Source organism: Falco punctatus (assembly GCF_963210335.1).
Source record: "Falco punctatus genome assembly, chromosome: 8".
Lineage (NCBI taxonomy): Eukaryota > Metazoa > Chordata > Aves > Falconiformes > Falconidae > Falco > Falco punctatus.
In genome coordinates this window covers 21,500,170-21,518,750 of record NC_137588.1, presented here as the reverse complement: position 1 = coordinate 21,518,750, position 18,581 = coordinate 21,500,170, and the positions used below count along the sequence as shown (strand labels likewise).

Genomic DNA, 18,581 nt, shown 5'->3' with positions numbered 1-18,581 from the left:
GGAAACAAATATCTTGAACAAGAATACTTGATTTTTTAGTTTTTTCTCAGGCTAGAAACCATTCATTCATATTTCTCCTCATTAAATTGCATTATTTAGAATGGAAGGAATATATATAAGCTCATATTTTGAATCTGTTCTTAACACCACTTTTTATTGAGGTGACTAGCAGATTTATTTAATATTATACTATTTATCTAAGCATATGTGGTATATTAAAGTAACTGAAAACACTTTCTTTAGATGAAAGCTTTGCTGTAAAGCACAACAAAGAATTTCTCCTTTCAATGGCCAACCGAGGGAAAGATACAAATGGTTCACAGTTCTTTATGTAAGTATTGTATTATCCTGAAATGTGTGTGTGGTTTGCCATTTGTAAGTTGTAAAAGTCATCCTTTTAAATATTGGAATTAATATTTATTTAAATATTTATTTATTTATTTGAATATTGAAGGCTAGCTCCTGTGCAACCCCAAAGCTGATGGTTTTTCACAAAGTTGCATGGAAGTAGCCATTTTCCTAATGCGTTGTTTAGGGAGCCTATTTTTATCACGTTTTTATTTAGTGCTTATCATCTGTGCAAAAGAGCCTTTGTTAGTTTTCAGTAGCTGTGTTCTAACTTGGGCAATAAAAAGCAAACCTTTAGTTCCTTGTAGAACTCTTACTACTTTCTTCTATTAAATGTTATCTGGAAGGAAGCAAAGCAGCTCTGGGGGTTCTTAAAAGTGGTAGAGGGTAGAGGTTTTTTTTGCCATAGATTAACTTCTCAATGCAGTCTCATTCAGAGTTAAAATTTAAATTCTTTAAATACATTGCAGTAGACTCTTCTTAAATCTGATTTATCTCCAGAAAACGTTCTTGAAATACATCACTCTTACCCATGTTTCATGACCTTAATTAACATGGCGAGTTGTGGTTGTCACTTACCATTAGACCCTTATTTTGGGATTTCTGACTGTTACTGTAATTACCCCAGGTTTTTCACTTCTGCCATGGTTGACATCTGTAAGCCATAGTAATGCTAGTTTAGGGGAAAGCTGAGATTAAGTCATTTCTACGTCTGTGTCAGATGGTCTGTACATCCAGATATGTTTTTCTTTCTTTGATTTCTGATTATTTTCTAATGTATAGAAGATTATTTGCAGTTTTCCTGCTCTGAGACAGTTGCTTTAATTTTTTATCTGTCCCAGGTAGTACTTATATAATTTAATAAATAGAATACTTAATATGTCCTGTATGAGTATGCTGTCTAAAAAAATACATGCCCTTTTTTGTTCAGTAAAATGTGATAATCAAAGTAATTAATTGAATATGTAGTTTAATGTATAAAACATTAAATACTTTAGCTACACACAAGGTTAGAATAATATATATTTGATTTGTTCAATTTTAGGTTATTTTTTTTTAGTTCACTAAAATTAACTTTCATCTTCATATGCGTATATGACATGCTTCATATGCTGACTGCCACTAATATTGACTTTGTTTTTCTCTTTAAACTAAAATATGGAAACAACAGAACAACTAAACCTACACCTCACTTAGATGGGTAAATATCTCTTTATTTTCTTATGTTTGTTTAAAAATTGCCTTGAGAAAATTAAGTACTAAGAATTCTTACTTCTGTTTAAATTCTTCAGACATCACGTCGTTTTTGGACAAGTCATCTCAGGACAGGAAGTTGTGAGAGAAATAGAAAACCAGAAAACAGATGCATCTAGTAAACCATATGCTGAAGTACGCATACTGAGTTGTGGAGAGTTAATTCCAAAATCCAAAGGTAAAGTTGAATGGTACATTTACATAGACACAAACTATGAGGTAATTTTTGCTCATTTTCTTCCCTGTTGGTTGCTTATAGAAGTATTAGAAACTTATTTGTGATGGATGAAGGGACAGTTGGTGAGAAGGTGAGTAACACTGCAGTACAGTTTGTCTTTTAAAAAGCTTTAAAAGTGTTGATGCAGAAGACATTAAAGAAACATCATACGTGCTTTCTTCAAAGCTTCTTCTGTCTTGGATTTCCTTACACTAGCTAAATTTTAGTATAAAGCTGGCAAGTACTTGTCTCATAGAGAGTAGATTGCTATGTTAAGAAGATTGATGGCAGTCTGACTTTATTTGATAACTGCTGCTTTTTTTGCAGGTGTTGAACTGATTTCAAGTTTTTCAGGTAAATCTTCAGAACAGGCAGAGTAGAAAAGCCCGGAGTTGCCATTTAGCAGACATCCTTTTTACATTACTATAGACTATATTCTTAAATGGGAATATGACAGAACCTGCCTTTTTTTCTGGGAGGGATGCCCTGCTCAAGCTGAACGTGGTATTGGAGGTTGAGCCTTATTTTGTAAGAGAAGCAGAATCAGATCTAAGATGTGCCTGTCACTCTGGAGAATCTCATTAGAGGAAACCCAGGATGTGTATTTTTTAGGAACTATGATAGAGATCATTATGCTTTTTCATTCATAGTACTGTGAAGGATTGCACCAAGGATATTGAAGCACAAGACAAGAATAATTGTTTCTTTGGCCTAAGGAAAATACAGGCATCCAAACTTGAGCTTCTTAGTTTTTCCTCTCCTTTTTGTTGCAGTTCTGTGATGTCTAGCAGAATGACTTTGGACTCTGAAGTGGTCTCTTCAATACCTCAGAATTCCAAGTAAATTATCTTATGGCTCCTGACTTCTCAAAGTTTCTAGAACTTCTTTAGAATATCTCACAACTCACCCTGTGTGTTAGGATATAATTTTGTTTTTCTGGACAGTACTCAGGAGCATGGTATCCGTTAGAAAATGCACAAGTGCTTTAGACTAGAAACTAAAATAGAACAGTACAGATACAGAATGGGTGAAGCTAGTGAGTTTAAAACACTTCAAATTGAATGACTAAGTGAAAGTTTTGGCACTGAGCAGTCTGATGACTTAAAACTGTTAGGCAGGGCTTTAAAATACTTGTCACTTCATATTTATTCTATTCACTCTGATGTTTTTTTTTCCTTTAACTTCTAAAAGAGAACAGGCTTCTTGAAAGATCTGTCTGTTCCTACCCGTTTGTCTGTGTCCTTGTACCTCTTTGCCTCAATATTGCTGAGGTCCTGGAGACTGCTTCCTGTAGCTGGTTTGGTGTGCCACTGAGGGAAATGGATGCCAGGGCGATGGGATGGCCCACTCAGCTGACTGAGGCACACTACTCAATGACGGTGGGCAGCAGGAGTGTGTGGAGACCAAGAGGCCTTAGGCACCAGGATCAGGCAGGTAGAGGGCAGGGCTGAGTGCAGGGAGATGTGGGCCCTAACGAGCACTAATGCAGAACCAGCTTGATGAAGGTGCTGCCTGACAGAGCATGGTGGAGATCTTGGCAAGTGGAGAACCCTGCTACTGAATGGGAAGGCCTGGCTGTAGGACCCACAAAGGGAAATCCACCACTACTGTGAGAGATGGTGGTATGGCTGGAACTGTTTGCTAAATGCACAGCATGGAACCACTGATGAGCTGTGCTGACCTGAGGCAGTGGAGATAGGAGGAACAGTTTGTCATCACATCAGCAGAAGTAAATTTGCCAAGCTACAGTCTAAAGCTGACAAGTGGAGCAGGAGAGCCCCTTGGACCTGCCAATGTATGGAAGAGGCCAGGGAATCTAGACAGGAGGAGCAGTTCCTGGGAGGTGAGAAGTGTCATGGAACATCATTGACAGAGACTCATCTAACAGTGGAACTTAGTAGCACATTACTGTGAGAGGCAAAAGGGAACTGTTACTGAGAAATAAAAGGCAGTTACCAGAGGAGACTGCTTCTATGAATTTGCTGTTAAGAATGGTGTGGAACAAGGTGGTTGCCAGTGAGGGAAGTTATAATAGCGAATTTCTGTGGGAGGGTACATTATGATAGCAAGGGAGGCTTAAAGTATTTGGTTTATGAGCTTGCCTGCTAAGCGACACAAAGGAAGGAACTGGACAAGTCTTTATGGAATGAGAGTAGAACTGATACTTTTTGCATTGAACAGGGAAGCCAAGATTGCACTAGCTAGCAGAAGGAATGTCAGTTGAAGTTAAGTGCTTGGTATGAATGCTTTTCTCTTAGGTTAAAGTTGGGGAAAGGCAATTGGATTTTTGGGTATCATGATGAGTATTCAGATGAAGTGCTTTGTCAAGGAAGCAAATCTCTCTGTTTATATAGGATTGGATTTATTTAGGGATGAGTGTATGATGACTTGACTGAGCTAACTTACTGGATCCTGTGTTAATTGAATGGTACAGTGATCACGATTATAATATTGCAGAGGCCTAGATAAAAAGCTTTCACCTGGGAACTGAGAGGGTGATCACCTAGAAAAGTGGAATGTGTTGTCTTTTCCTTTTTTTGTTTTTATTCCTTAAAGTTGGAGGACTTAGTGAAAATGAAAAAAGAATCTGGCCAAGTGGTATTATTTTTAGAAAATCTTAAAGTTCCGGGGAAAATCATGAGAGCTGCGGGGGGAGAAGAGAAGAAGGCTAAGTAAGTATTAAGCCAGTAGTTAGAAAGGTCACTATGGACTAGCTAAAATAATACAATTCTCAGGAAAAACTGTGGAACAAGTAACATAATATTTTCTTAAAGGCAAATGGGAGTTTGATACCAATTGACAATAAGTTTTGCAAAAGGGGGTCTAATCAAACAAGCCTTGCTGCATTGTTAGAGTTCATGATTTTGGTTAATCAGAGGTATATCTGGGATGTTTTCAAGAATGTAAGACACTGGCATTTGGATTAAAATAAACAGACAAAAAATTAAACTGCTTGTGCATTGGGCAGTTTTTAACAAGACTCTGATGAAACTTTCTTATGAAATCTAGGGGATTCTGTACAGAGTAGTGCTGGGCTTGATTCATGATCTTCATTGATGTTACAGTTGTCCCTGTAGAATCACTGCCTGTAAAAGTGTGCTTGCTGCAATTAAGGCAGATTATGGCTGCCTTTGTAATTGATCAAAAACAATACCGTAATTAGGTCATTCTATCAGTACCATTTCCTTTTTTAAAAAAAAAATCAGTACAAATTATCAAGCACTGATACAAAGTACAAAGTTATACATTTAGGAATCGTGAAATATCTGTGGAATAAGAGCAGTCTTAGAAAATGGTCATTCTGGTAAGTCGTACCTGGACTTGCGATTCATGTATTATCCCTTTCCTCTTTTCTTACCCATTCAAACCCTAGAGTGCTCATTTCTTCTGCAAGCTTGTTACGCATCACTGTTGGCCCCCTTTCCGCAAGCTTATTACTATGAATAGTTGTTTCAGACCTCTGTTCCAGATGTGGTTGGGTTGTGGGTTTTTTTTCCCTACTAAACTGGCCACTGGGTATAAACTGTTTTGACTTTAGCTGAAACTGTTCAAAATGACACTGGAGATGGCTTTTTTTTTTTCTCCTCTCCCTGCCCCCTTCTTTTTCTTCCCCCTTCCTCTGCTGTTGCAGTTACGTGGTAGGCTGCTTGTCTATAGAAACCTCTTCTGTGCAGAGGCACTGTGCTGCGGGACTCCTCGCAGTAAAAATGTCATCTGATCAACAAGGATCAAGCATGGTAGTGACTTGGTTACTGGGTATAATCTTTGTTGTAAGAAACAGTGGGTCCTTAATCAAGCAGTGAAAGGCATAATAGGAACCCATGGCAAATAATTGAGGCAAGATGTATGCAAAATAGAAAAAAAGAGATTTGAACAGCAGGGTGATTAAACACTGGAAAAAATTATTAGGGAAAAGACCTGTCTAAATGCTGTGAAGTAGAGGCACCTCCTTTTTGGATACTGCTGTAGTCCAACGCAGGTTATTGGACTTAATACAAGGTAACTATTTGAGTGTCACAGCTGTGACTTACGAGATCATGTGTTCTGATTTTTGAGCTTAAGCCTGACTGCTTTCTTGCCAGGTCATTTCTTCATTTCAAGTCCAGGAGTCTGGTATCACGGGGCTAACGTAAGACTTGCAACAGTCCATAACAGGCTAAGATGCAGAGAGTGCTGGGCTGTGCCATGCAGTGTGATCATGTAATTCATGAAGTCTGACAAATACTATGGGTCATCGTGAATGGAGTAGGAAGTGATGTATCTATATCAGATGTGGTCATAAGTTGAAACCCATTTCAGACGTTAATGAGCTGGAACAGTTGGACTGTAAATAGAAGGCTGTTTCTTTCTCGCTGACCTTCATGCTGCAGGATTGGTTTCATTTGTTGTGATCTGTAATTGGCCAGCACCAGGCTGGTTCAGTATTCAAAATAGCTTTTGCGGCTGAACAGAGATGGTTAGATGTCACCAGATAGTATGTATAAAACCTCTTGCCAGATCTTTTAGTCTTTGCTGTGTAAAGGGTTCTGGGCTTTTTGGTTGTTTTTTTGGTGTGCTTTTTTTAAATAACTATTATTTTCCCCTGTCTTGCTGTTTTACTCTGTACCTGCCACATGATTTTCCAAATACATCTGCCATTGAAGTTATTTGCTGCATGTTAAGAATCACATTATATTTGTTGAAGTTGCTCACTAACTCACATCTATTTCTATCTATTACTCATTTTAAAATAGTTACTATAACATACCCAAATTTGTTAGAAGAATGCGGATAAAACTGTCAACAGTTTTTGACACAGAACAGATGCAGGAGGGAGAAAATACAGAAAATAACTGTGTGTTGATGTGTTATTTAGGCATTTCTGAAACTGATCTTGGAGACATCTTGTTTTGACTGAAGGAATGTAGGAAACAGTATAGTGCGATATAGTGGGGTTTTTTGAATGGGCCAAAAGCAAAAGTGTTGAATAGATCCGAAGTGTTTGAAAGTGTCTTAGGATTTACAAATTACTTAACTTTTTCAGTACTACTTGTGTTCACGGTATTTAGAGTTCAGGTGAGATTACTCATTTTGTTTGGGTGTCCCCAGGCCTATGTAACACTGGGATCCTTTGATAGAAATTAGTTTGGAAACTTCAGGTTTTTTATTCATAAACGTGTACTTGTTGTGAATGTATATATGTTTTGGCCATCTAAATCATAAAAAGTTTTACAGAGACTTATTGTTAAATATAGTGCTTTAATAAGGGCTTGCTCAAACTTCAGAGTTTTGAGAAAGTTTGAGAAAAGAAACCAGGTGTCTTGGTTTGGATGAACAAGGGAAGTAAAAAATAGGTAACCCCTGTCTTTTGGAAGTGTTTAGTGAGAAACTCTAAAAACATCTGCTGTGAACCAGGTGGTTTTAATCCTAAATGTCCTAAATGGGTAAGACAATTTACTAGTTTATACTGCACCCAGAAATGACCAGACTAATAGTCTATGAAGTACAGAGGTTGTGTTTCAGTTGGTTGTCAGACTTTCATTAATCTGTATCAAATGAAGCTTGTGAATAAACACGTATAAAACATAATGAAGGAAGTCACTGTAGAAGTTGTACAGGTATCAGTTGTGTCTATGATGATAATCTGAAAAATTAATGCAGTTTAGTGCGATGGGATTAAATTTCATCCACCATACCAGTGTGGGGATTTGGTAATGTTAGAAAGAGAAAAGAGTATTCCTAAAGAGTATGACTACAAAAACAGAAGCCAAGATTGTTTCTGCTGAGATTTTTTTTGCACCCTGTGTCTGATACACCGTTACCTGAATTAAACCCCAGCTAGCCTGCTGTTACCCAGATCTTTTATCTCAGCCAGTTCTTTCAGAAGCAAGTGTTCTGCGTCATTGTGAAGAGGAAATCTTTCACTGCTGTATACGTATCACTGCATTCAGAATGGGAGACCTGTCAGAGCAGGATACTGGATTGCTACAAAAGAGGTGTTGGCTTACCTAGATGATCTAATGCTACCACCTAATTCTTTGCTGGAGATAAAGAACAATACTAGCTTAGCTTTCATTATGGATATAGTCATGAAAACATTGGAACAATCCTGAAGGCTGCTGATAGATCTAGAACACCAATGCATCACGGTCTGCAGCCTGAAGGTGTTCTGGGCAAGACATGGTGGATGAGAAGACTGATTGGCGGGAGTGAAATATGACAACTTCCTAGATTTAAGATTTCATTGTTTTACATTCAGTAACTATATGCAGAACAAAAGTTAATATTAAGAGATGATGATGCTATGAGTGAGCACTTAACTGTTGCTCTTCTGAGAAATGCTGACTCTCTTCTCCTTTAGGAACCCGTGATTGTCTGTTTCTGCAGTTGGTATAATATATCCACGCTTAATTTTGCTACTAAAACATTCCCGGTTACATCCAGTTTCCAGGAGGCAATATGAAGTTCCCACAGCACGTCATCTGTCATAAAGAAGCTGCCCAAAGTGTGACCAGAAATGTGTTTGGGGCAACTGTGGTTCCGTTCTCACTGATTTTTATCATTCTAGCCCAAATGAGGTTGGGTGGTTTTCCACTGTGAAAAGTTAAGTTGGTAGGAAGTATTAGCTTGCTATTACCAATAACACATCCCTAAGTATTGTACCAACACTCATTATCCTCAAGACTCATTTTTATTCTCTTCTTTGACCAATTCAGCAAGGAGTTTTATGTAAGCTTTATTGCTTTTGATCATTCGTGAAAAACTGCTACCGTCTATCCTGCAGGTTTGCAAAAATGAGATCATATTAGTGTTGAATGTGAGAATTTGCACATTGAGCTCACATAATTGCAGTTAGAGGTACCTACTGCTAACTCTCAAGAGTCAGTCAGCTCAGTAATACATGCTAAACAGCTGGAGAATCTAATACTGATAATTGCAAAAATTGGTACACCGTTCCATTAAATAGGCACTTGTGTTTTCATAAGGGCAGTTGCCAGCTCTACTCTCCATAAAGTGTTTCTTCTGCCTCAAATTCTCTACATAAGTATCACTTTTTTTTTTTTTTTTTGCCTTCAGTTCTCTAATCTGTTTGTATAGAATTAAAAGAATTCATTTTCCAAATACCTGCATACTAGAAGTTGAATAGCTGTTAATGGATACTTATTATTATTTGGTACTGCTGCCACTAACCTTTTTTCTGGACACCTGTAAATGTGATATATGATCAGAGATTGCTAGCAGGGAAATCAGAAGTAGAGTTTTTCTTCCCATCCATATGTACAAAATCAAGGCTGTTCACAAGTAAAAAGCTGGTTAACAGCCTGTAATTCTTTGAAGTCCTTGAAATCTTTTATCTTCTGACACTTGACTTACTGTAATTCCCAAGAGGACTGACTTTCAGGAAAGCAAGGGCAAAAATAATCTAATAGGAAAGTTATCATAACATATTTTAATTATTTTTACAAGAGTTGCTCTAATTACTTGCCTTAATTAGTTTATAAAAATGACTGATGCACAGTAGCTGAATACAAATTGCATCATCTTGTTGGGCCAAGTGGAAGCCAATAAAAGAAACGCTTGGTTAGACTGAACAGTTGAATTGCTCTGTCTTCCATAGAAAAGAAAAAAGCATAGGCTATTCAGGGAGACATCTTTATGTTTTCTGCTATGTGAAAACATTGTGTTCTCTCTGAATAGTATTCAGATGCAGACAGGCTGCAGTCTTTGGTGCCTAATGTTTTCCCATACGTTTTTTGTGCTGAAGAAGTACAGGGAGTGGGAGATTGCATTTAAACTGCTTTTATGTTGATGTAGGTCAAACAATTTCTCTGTAAAACGTGAATTATTTGGACGGAGAAAGCTATTAAAACCTTTGCAGAATAGGCTAATGCTTTCAGCTAGGATTTGTATGCAATTTTAAAATTCATTTCTGTTTCTGATCAGTAGCCTGTTCTAATGTCTTAACAGGTGTTCTCCTAAAATATGTGGTGTTTGCTGTGATAAGTCCAAACTGCCTGCTTCCTTCAGTATTTATTTTTGGTGTATTTTTCTCTGTTTAATGGTGAAGGTTCTTCTGTCTGTGGCTGTAGTATATTGTGTGGTGAATGATGGGCTATCTTTGCAATTTGCAGTGGCCAAGCAAAATAACATTTGACGCTAATCAGAAAAGTAAACTACAGCAGTCAGAAGACAACCAGTATCCTTTTCTGGATAGAGCTTTTGATTTTCTGGACAATATAGCCCAATAGGAATTTTGTAATGCATTTGAAGGGTATTCGTACCATTGAACTGATCTACCCAAAGTGTCATAACTCAGAAGCCTAGACTTCCTTTAGTGCAGTTTTTATAGTACCTTTTTCATTATGTGTATTTTTTTCAAATTAGTGTGACTGAAATAAACTATAAAAAGTGATACAAGTATTAAGTAGGTCTCTGATCAGTTAAAGGACATAAAAAGTTGTGTGTGTTCTTGGATTATTTCCTGTCAGACTAATACCAGATTACCAGTAAATTGCTGATTTGCAGCTCCAACAGCCATGGGAGAAATAGTGAAATATGTAATTAAGGACTAGTCTGCTCTTTAGCAGGGTTCCTTCTCCTCACAGATGGTTAGTAAGTTATTTGTATGTTTCTGTTAAAAACAAAAAAAAAAATCCAAAACAAACACACACACGATGAACCGTAGGATTAAAACTGTTCTCTGAGCATGGTTTCTCTTAGCAGGGTGGTTGGTTATTTGAATCTTTCCTCTGAGCTAAATTGAATGAGTAATCGGTGTATGCCATTTATTTTCTGTTTCAAAATTTCTCGTTTGTGATTTGAATAGATTTTTTTTAAATGAAGTCATGTTAAATGGAAAAAATGAAGCCAAAGATTTTTTTTTAATAAACACTTGCTAAAAATTGTTCAAATAATTCTTCATATGTAACCTGTGTTGTATAAAAATAACCTGAAAATTTACAGGGTTCCACAAGTTCTTGACAGTATAAATTTGATAGTTTAGAGCTTCATAAGTACAAAATGTTGGAAATTTCTTCTGTATTTCTAGAGATATCCTTTATTGTAATGGGAGACATAGTGTTTTCTACGAAATTTCAATTTGTTCTTAAGTATTTTGATGAAGTAGTCTCATGACACAATTACGAGAAGCTCTGGCAGATACTAGATAAGTTGATTTTTCTGACATTCATGTAGAAGTGTTTGATATTAAAATGTCTTTGCTATTCTGACTTAAAGCCAAGAAGGAAGACAAGAAAAGACACAAGTCCTCTTCCTCATCCAGTGACTCGGAAAGTTCAAGTGATTCAGAATCGTCTTCTGATTCATCATCAGATTCTGAGAGTGCTTCAGAAGAGAAATCTAAAAAACGAAAAAAGAAACACAAGAAAAATTCCAAGAAACATAAGAAAGAAAAGAAAAAGAGAAAGAAAAGCAAGAAAAGGTCCATTTTATTTTTTATTACATGTACACCATACAGTACCATTTTCTTGTTCTATAACTACAGAATAATATTCTTTAACTAGTGAAGTAGGTATTTTGAAGTTGGGGAGATGGTTTTCATATACAAGCTTAAATTTTTCTGATATCGTGGCCGAGGTTAGTGTCCATGCGCATATGTGCTGTAGCTTGTAAAAGAGTGAAGGAATGGACTAAGACTTAAATATATTTGGCTTGAAATTTGCATGAGTGCTCGGTTTGAAACGTGTGGTGATGGCTTTTTTTCCCTAAATTCATTTGTGCAATTAAACTGAAGTTATATGCAGTGGACTTAGAGGAATGTAGTATGCAGGACTAAAATCAAAGCTAAACAAAAAATAAACGAATATACTTAACATCATTTCAGTCTGAGATGCCAAAAATCTTGCAGTTTCACCAGAAGATAATAAAACTCAAAAGGCACTCTTCTGAAAATGTTATTTCTAATTTAATAGTTTTGCTTATAGTTCAGTGTGAGATATAAATTGTGTCAGTGCAAGTTACATTTTTCTAAACTAGCAGTAGTAAACAGAAATGTAAGAGATGTTCTCTTGGGGCAGTGCTGCCTAAACGTTTCTGTGGAACTAAGCCCATTTCATGCAAGTTTCTTTATACCAGCTGCTTGGCATTACAGTAGTTTGTAGCCAGTTACATATGCTAGTGTAAAATGTGCATTTGGTTCTCCTGATAGTGTTTTTAAAAGAAAATAAATTAAAAGAAAAAAGCTGTATTTAAATAGCGAGTAAATGGATGTTCAGTGTTACACCATTGGAATTCATAGATAAAAAATTTTGTCAGAAATCTACTACAGTTGTACATTTTTTTGAGCAAAGGTATCACGAGGGGAAAAAAAAGCTGCTTCTGAAATAGCTTTGTGTCCTGAGTTTCTCGTGGTATCATTATGTATTAAATTAAGAGAATTTCTGTATTATTTAAATAGATTGAAACGTGTTCCCTCATCCAAATAACTCACTTTAAGTATAAATATTTTTTTATACAAAAATAAAGCTCATCGAGTGAAAGTGAAGATGAAAACCCTGAAGCACAGCCATTATCTACTGTCCGTCCTGAGGAAATTCCTCCTGTACCTGAAAACCGGTTCCTGATGAGGAAAAGTCCTCCTAAAGTAGATGAGAAAGAAAAAGAGAGGAAAAGCAGAGAGAAGGAAAGAGAAAGGTAATACATCTGTTTTGGGTCTGACTCCGTGCTGACAGTGGTATGATCATGCTACTGTTTTAGGACTCTGAGTCCTTTCCCTATTAAACAGTTCCGTGTTGTGAGCATTGTCGGATGAAAAATGGATTTTCCAGTTTATTGGCAACTGTTGTCTTTGTCATAGGACAAAGGCTTAGTCTTTGAAAATGGCTTTAGTGAATGAGAAATTTAAAATGTCTGATTGAAGAAGAAAGTAGAACACGTTGCTATTTCATTTAGAATTTATTGGAACTGTCCAATCTGAATCTATAATTTATTCTTCTTTAAAAAACAGAAAAACCTGGAAACCTTGTAAAATATTTGTGGTCGCAAAATCTGAAGTTTTTGCTGTGTGGTTGTTACTGTCTGCACTGATAATAATAATTTAAAACAATAATTAAATTAGTGTTTTCATTTAGTTTAATTTTTGAAGAGGTTTTAAAATTGGTTTCGTATTCTCTTCTTCGATGATATAAACAATATCACTTTTTTTATTTTTAGTAATCTATCGAATTCACAGTCAACATACCAGAGGAGACTGTTAGTGACCAGATCTGGAAGGAAAATAAAAGGAAGAGGACCAAGGGTATATGTTTACAAATCTGTTACCCGAAATAAATTAAAGTGGTAGCACAGTCTTACTGTGCTGGTGCCACTGTTTTCATTAGGATGGTTGATTTAACAAAAATCACAAAAAAAAGTCAGGGTTTATGATGTATCATAAGTGATTTGGGGACTGAGGCTTGAAGGGAGACAACAAGGAAAATGACCTTAATTTCTTGTTTGCTTATGGAGTTTATTGAGGGGTGGGATGATGACGACAAAAAATGCTTTCTTTGTGTTATTCTAGTATTCTGTGAATTAGTGAATGGAGTAGCTCAAAAGATTTCTAGCGAACACCAGTATGATACCTATTACAGAAATGTGGGAAAGACTTGTCCCCTTTTTGGCAGGGGGGAGCTGTCATTCATTCTTTTGATTTGTGAAGCCTTATGCTATGCACTGCTTGTAGCAAGTGTTTTTAGTAGCAGAAGTCTCTACCCCTCAAATTTTTAGTAAATACCTTAAAGAAAAAGTGTGAAGTACTGTTTGCGTGTCACTTGTCAAAGCGAAGAAGAATTTTCATTGTTAGAAAAGTGAATTGCATTTGTTCTAATTAAAAGCAACAGGGGAAGACCTCTCAGCAGAATATCCCTAAGTAGGAGTTACCTTAAAAATAGTTATTTGGTCAGAAATTTTCTATTCCTGCTTTAGCTGAGTATCAAATATATTTTTCAGTAAGTTAATAACTTGTCAATGTAAACTTGGTATATACATGTGAAGTGTCTATGTAGAATCAACTGCCCAGGAAAAATATCTTTACACACCATTTTCTCTTTTTTTTTTTTTTTTTTTTCTTATTCTTTTTCTTCTTCAAGCGTTACCGGACACCTTCCAGATCCAGGTCAAGAGATCGATTCCGACGCAGTGAAACTCCTCCACATTGGAGGCAAGAAATGCAGAGAGCTCAAAGAATGAGAGTGTCTAGTGGAGAACGATGGATAAAAGGGGACAAGTAAGATTATTTCTTTCTGGAATGTAAATTTTGAATTTTTTTTATATATTAAAAATCTTACCTATCATCTTAGATTTTCAGTTACAGTTACTCCCTAAAAAACAGGGCACTGACTTGGTTATCCCATTACTTAACTATGCCTGATTTTAATCATGCTACTGTAAATACATAGCTATTAATACAGGTGACCCATGTGATTAAGTTTCAGTCGTGAAGCTGTGTCACTTGTGACTTAATTTTTCGGAGTGGATGGGATTCAAAATACTTAAAAAATTGTATCTTTCTTTCTCCAAGGAGTGAAATAAACGAAAACAAGAAAGATAACCAAAAAAGCCCAGGAAGAGGAAAAGAGAGAAAAATATCAGACCACAGACAAGTTTCTGAAAGTCCAAGCAGAAGAGGGGAAAAAGAGAAGAAAAAGGATCACAAATCCAGCAGCAAAGACAGGGAGACAAGAAGGAATTCAGAAAAAGATGACAAGCATAACAGAAGCAAGGCCAAGAAAAGAGCTAAATCTAGAAGCCGTAGTAAAAGCCGAGAGAAATCAAAAAGTAAAGAAAGAGACTCTAAGCACAGTAGACATGATGAGAAGAGAGTAAGATCAAGAAGCAAAGAGAGAGACCATGAGAAAGGTAGAGAGAAAGAAAAGCGCTATGATTCTAGAGGGAGAGATAAAGAAAGAAGTAGGAGCAAGGAGAGAAGTAAAAGGGCAGGCTCAAGAAGTAATGAACAAGACCACAGGAAGAGTAAAGACAGGGAGAAACGTAAGTCACGAAGCAAAGAGCGTGAGCATGCTAGAGGAAAACATAGTTCCAGCAGTAGAACAAGGGATCGAAGCAAAAGCCGGGATAGGGGTAGGAGGGGAAGATCAAGAAGCAGAGACAGAGATCGCAGTAGGAGTAAAGACTATTCAAGGAATAGAGACAGAGAAACAAGAAGAAGAGGAAGATCAAGAAGTAGAGAAAGGAGAGGTTCGCCAGATAAATACAGAGGAAGAGAAAATAGGAGGAGGAGAGAATCAAGGAGTTCAGAGAGGGAGGAAAGTCAAAGCAGAAACAGAGAGAGGTATTCAAACAGAGAAAGTAGAAGCTCATATAAGAGGAATGATACTGAAAGCCAAAGGAAGAGGCGTTCAAAAAGCCGTGACAGTAGCAGTCCTGAATCCAGTAAAGATAAGAAATCTAGTAGAGATCAGGATAGAAGTCCAGACTCAAAAAAGAGACCAAGTAGCAAAGAGAGAGAATCAAAAAAGTCATATTCACGCAGCAGTAAAGAAAAGGAAAAGACCAGATCCTCAGCAGAGAAAGAGGTAAACCAAAAATCAAAGAGTCAGGAAAGAGATCATGCCCCTAGTAAGGATAAAAAGTCTGATCATGAGACAAGTCCTGGAACAGATGATGACAGGCACGGATGAGTTTGTGGACTTAATGTTTCCATTGTCTCAAAGTTTTAGAGACATTTTGGGGAACGCCTTTTTTTAAGATGTGGACTTCAGTTTGGTCTTTTGATAATCTAAAACCTGGATCATTTGTACTGCTAAAGTTTTAATAAACTTGAAATGAAAAACAAATTACATGTGTAATAGAGTGTGCTGTGTTTTAAATATTTCATTAGTTTATGTATCCTTCTTGTGCATTGGCAGCTAGAAAGGTATCTTCTATGCTGCATTTATTTTTCACCTGATGAACTTAGTTTAGTGCAGACAGTGGCTGCTTGTGAAGAAGCTAGTTTTGTATGTGAAGAAGAAACCTGCAAGTATACTACATGTCACCCTTAAAACTAGTAGAATCTTGCAAGGTGTCCATCACTCCAGTGTTGCAAAATTTGTATTTCAGTAGGTATAAATCCTAAGAAAATAAATTTATAGCAGAAAACTGTGGGGTTGTTTTGTAATCACAAAGTGAATAATAAATCTTCAGTTTGTACTTCTGTCACTGCCAACAGTAGAATTCATTCATACTGTAAGGCAGTCATCTGGGATTTTTTTTCTTTGTCATTAAAAAAATAATTTGAAGAGCTCATCAGTGGAATTTCCCCCCCCCCTGTAAACTCCTTTTTCTGTTTCATGCTTTCATGTTTGTCTATTTTAGAAAATTCAGCCTGGATGCTTCAGACTGCCCTGCCTCAGTTGCTAGTTAATGGATGCACAGAGATGAAATAGATTACCAGAATTCACAGCAGGTGTCAGAGTAGGGAACCAGGAAATCCTTTCTATTCTTGCTGTTTCTTAGCAGTCTATGAGAAAACTGTTTCAGTTCTCCGATACTGCATTTTGGGTAGCTGAAGCAGAATTTTTAAGTGTTTTTCAAAAAATTCAGAGCCTATCTTAAAAGATTTGCTTTCCTCCCTGCATCCCCTCATTCTAAAGACTGTGCAGTGGATTCCTCATTCTCTATGACATGTGTGTGTCTTCCTCAAACCAGTTCCTTCCCTTTTCTGCTTTCCTGCCTCTAGGACCCACCCCTGTTTCTTTCTTGCCACCACACCTTTCTATGAAGGAGGTTGGCTTGCATTGCTGTAGGGTGCCTGTATGTGTGCAGTCACCAAAGAGCAGCTGGTGTGTGGCAGCGTAACGTAGTGGGCTGGGAGGATAGATGTGGTACAATTGCCAATGCTTCTTTCAGTCCTTTGAACTAGTCATGCCAAAGACTGGCAAGTCCTGAAATTCCTGAAGAGAAGTGATAACCATTAATGCAAAGCTGTGTCAAAGCAAAACAGTGTTTTCATAGCTGATTTTTATCTTCATTTGCAGATCTTTGAGTGTAGGACATAATTTTTCTTACTTTTTTAGGAGTTTGTTAATGTTTTTGCTGTATAACCCACCTTGTGATCACTGTGTCTACAGCGGATGAGCAGAATTTCTGAAGCTTGGTTTGACATTGTGATCCAGTTGTTCTAAAGGTAAACAGTTATGTCTTGAAAGCAAAAGAAAATACGGGGTTTTGAGTAACATAAGCAACCTTTCTAAGGGAAGAAAACTAGAAATTGTGTAGTGTTGCTTTTTGGCAGAGTAGTTAGTGGAGCTGGTTTGGCGATCAACTTTTTTCCCCATGTTTTAGTATGAATTTTACATTGCAGTGGTCATTTTGCACAGAATGTGTAAAAATGTTTCCCAAGCCCACATGTAGGTGGATGATGTAGCTATTACTTAAGAGTTACAGGAGTGAACTGAAGACCTGTATAGCGGACCTGTTCTGTATGAAGCCATTCTGAACTCTATGACTTTTCAGAAGTTGAGGTCCTATTTTGGGGCACTGTAGTAAGAAAAAGCTAGGAAGTTAGGGTTATTTGTACAGTGGCTTGGCCAAAGGCTTCCTCAGTGTGCTATGCATGCCACGTGCTTAAGACTCTCATTTAGAAACTGCAGTGTTCTTTCATTATTTTTCATGGAGGTGACACACAAGCAAACCATTGCTGAAGAAGTATGTCTGCACCCCTCAACTATATTGATTCTGCTGTAGAAGAGGGGGAAAAATGCAAGCAGTCAGCAATAAGGCAATCCATAGGAATTGTTAAAAAATGTTACAGAGTCTTTAATTTAAAATCTCAAAATGGAGTTTATATCCAGTTGTAGTTTGCAGTTGTAACTAGTTATTTCAAAAGATGCACTTGCATACCCTTTTGTGTGGATTTTTTTTGTTACAGTTTAGAAAAATATGTGTACAATACAATTAGAGCTCCAGTTCTTTCTCAGCACATTAAAAATTCATCTGTGTTGGTGGCACAAAGCTCACTTTCTGTTTTTAATGTACTTTGTAAGAAGTTAGTTACTTTTAATTGCACATGATGGGATATAGTTGACCTCTTGATGAGCACATGCCTTGCTTGTGTCTTATTTGATGGTAAATTGTTCTGGTGCCAGTCACTTTGTTTAAACTGAAACGATTGCAGTCTTGTAGGAGGGAGTATTTGCTATATTTTTGCTTTGCTTTATCACACTGGAAGTTGAGATTGCCGATTAAAAATTCGGTGGATCTGAAGCTTAATCCCATGGACAGCAAGATGTCCCCAGGTACCAGTGAGCTCTTGCTGCCTTGTGAGGCGCTGACTACTGCTCTTGCTGTCCTGGAACCATTCCTTCCCTCAGTGGCAGAGCTTTCCTGTTCCCAGCTCACAGTGACCTCCTTGTGCTGTAGTCACAGTGTAGCTCAATGCCATCTTTGGCAGCTGTGTCATAGGTCGTTGGCTTTTGGCTTAAGGAGCTGAAAGCATATTTGCAAGCAATACTTCTGTGTACCAGAGGTAATCAAAATGATGCTTTCCTTGTGAATGGGGGGAAAAAAGTAGTGCATTTAGAGGACAGCTTTTTCTGTCAGCACCCCAGAATTGATGTTTCTCCAGAGAATTTGTGAACCTCAAGACTCAAGGTCAAATGAGGACAGGGAGTACTGGCTAACTTTGTAAGCTATAGGTTTATGTGTATGTACAGGCTTGAAATAATTTCCAGAGGTTAGACATGCATTCTCTGTTGTATTTACAATAGATACTGCATTTCACTAATACCATAGAGCCTGTGTATAGATGGAATGCTGAACTTGGTATTGGCAGTAGCTTCCC

At 37.1% G+C, this 18,581-nt stretch overlaps 1 protein-coding gene across 3 annotated transcripts in view; it reads left to right on the top strand.

Annotated features, from left to right (window-relative positions):
• The window catches only part of PPIG (peptidylprolyl isomerase G), a 28,713-nt gene extending 13,119 nt beyond the window's left edge, over positions 1-15,594 (top strand). For all 3 annotated transcript variants that reach the window (XM_080398930.1, XM_080398931.1, XM_080398929.1), the window contains 8 exons: positions 244-331; positions 1,520-1,549; positions 1,641-1,780; positions 11,036-11,240; positions 12,284-12,451; positions 12,971-13,055; positions 13,888-14,024; positions 14,319-15,594. In XM_080398930.1, the coding sequence (XP_080255056.1) occupies positions 244-331; positions 1,520-1,549; positions 1,641-1,780; positions 11,036-11,240; positions 12,284-12,451; positions 12,971-13,055; positions 13,888-14,024; positions 14,319-15,438 (1,973 nt within the window). In that variant the 3' untranslated portion in view covers positions 15,439-15,594. The remainder of the gene's footprint in view (positions 1-243; positions 332-1,519; positions 1,550-1,640; positions 1,781-11,035; positions 11,241-12,283; positions 12,452-12,970; positions 13,056-13,887; positions 14,025-14,318) is intronic.
• The last annotated feature ends 2,987 nt before the right edge of the window (positions 15,595-18,581 follow it).